General features: G+C 37.3%; 1 protein-coding gene across 1 annotated transcript in view; it reads left to right on the top strand.

Annotated features, from left to right (window-relative positions):
- Positions 1-1,080: 1,080 nt before the first annotated feature.
- SARC_11024 (hypothetical protein) overlaps positions 1,081-1,735 on the top strand; it is a gene marked incomplete at its 3' end in the record, with an annotated part of 2,218 nt that continues 1,563 nt past the window's right edge. Inside the window, exon 1 of the mRNA XM_014294904.1 lies at positions 1,081-1,563. Coding sequence (XP_014150379.1) covers positions 1,149-1,563 — 415 coding nt within the window. The 5' untranslated portion in view covers positions 1,081-1,148. The remainder of the gene's footprint in view (positions 1,564-1,735) is intronic.

Genomic DNA, 1,735 nt, shown 5'->3' with positions numbered 1-1,735 from the left:
ATATATATATATATATATTATATATATATACTATATATTATATATATATATATATATATATATATATATATATATATATATATATATATATATATTAATATATATAGATAGATATCAACATATATACATTTATATTCATTCTGTTAGAAGTATTTCACATATAGCGAGCTTCTTATCGTAAACGGAGAGCCATCCAATATGGCCACTTGAACGTGAATCCTAACACATAACTTACTGTTACATTAATCTCACAAATATCTACGAGTCTGTGTAACTAATTTCAGCTTACATAAATATAGAGCATACACACTCATCGACACATGTGCAATACATAAATATGGAGCACACACACTCATCGACATATGTGCATTGATCCTATTCACACACACACACACACACACACACACACACACACACATCCTCATACCTTCATTGAGCTGGAAGGTTCCCACATTCAGGGAGCTTCGGATTGTGAAGGTAGAGCCATCTGTCATCACAACTTGCACGGGATATGTACGCGGGTGCAAGTTTTTCTGATACGAACGCGCAGGACTGACAGCAGCTATGGTTCTGTGAGAGGCACACAACTTGCCCGTGCGAAGTGAGTTTCTGATCAAAGACATGTTCAACGCCATATTTGTTGGTATCCACCCAAGTTTGATAGGAGATTATGTACAATATAAGATAGTGTGTTTAATAGACAAGGGTGTAGTCTATGCCTTTATGGTGGTCATGCACTATTGTGTGCATACGTCCGATGTAAGTTCTATTTATTTAGTGTTTCAATATACTGAAGAAATATACTGAAGAAGGCTACGGGGACTTATAGTTATTCATTAGGGCTGTGTGAGAGTGTCCCGCCTTCCACTTTTTTTAAGGACCCACCCACAGTCCCACTGACTGTCCGCAATGTGTTTATTTCCATAAAATATACGAGAAAAAAAAGTTGGATATCTCTTGGCATCTATTTAGACACTTCATTTTGCACTTGACAGTTGACACTGTCAAAAGTGCGAATTAATTTTTTTATATATTTACATTCCACAATCCACTAAATTCATCTAAATATTTACATAGCAACATATATTCATTCAACTGTTTCTACCAACATACACTCTTTCGAATAGCTCTACATATATGCAAGCAGTATGACCAAAGCAGCCAAGATCCCCTCAGCTATCGACGGTGCCTCTAAGAAACACACTACCGAGCAATCATCAAAACACTCAAGCACAGACAAAGACGGCCTTAGGAATAGGAAGAAGAATGAAACGACAACAATCTCAAGCGAAGTTGCTACAGAAACGAATGATAGTAGCACAAAGATAGATAAACATGCAAAAGGTACCGGAAAATCAGGTAACAACACGAAAAAGAAATTAGAAGCCAAGCCCAGTAGCTGGACATGGAGCGGATTAATTGGGACGATCACAGGCTATGTGGCCACTTTGGCTGCAATTGCGTACATAGGCGTGATGGGGTATCATTTCTTTCACTTGTTTCATCCCGAAGGAGCGGGGCCTGAAGATGTGGGGAGAGAGTATTATAATTCATTCAAAGATGGTATGGGAGGGTTTTATGTGGAGACGTTGGTGGTCATCTTTGTATCATTGTATATAATAGTATGTGCATATAGCTTGCATATATATATATATATATATATATATATATATATGTGTGTGTGTGTGTGTGTGTGTGTGTGTGTGTGTGTGTGTGTGTGTGTGTGTGTGTGTGC

This window comes from Sphaeroforma arctica (genome assembly GCF_001186125.1).
Source record: "Sphaeroforma arctica JP610 unplaced genomic scaffold supercont1.1492, whole genome shotgun sequence".
Taxonomy (NCBI): domain Eukaryota; class Ichthyosporea; order Ichthyophonida; genus Sphaeroforma; species Sphaeroforma arctica.
The sequence above is the reverse complement of the archived record's forward strand: the minus strand, read 5'-3'. Positions and strand labels throughout refer to the sequence as shown.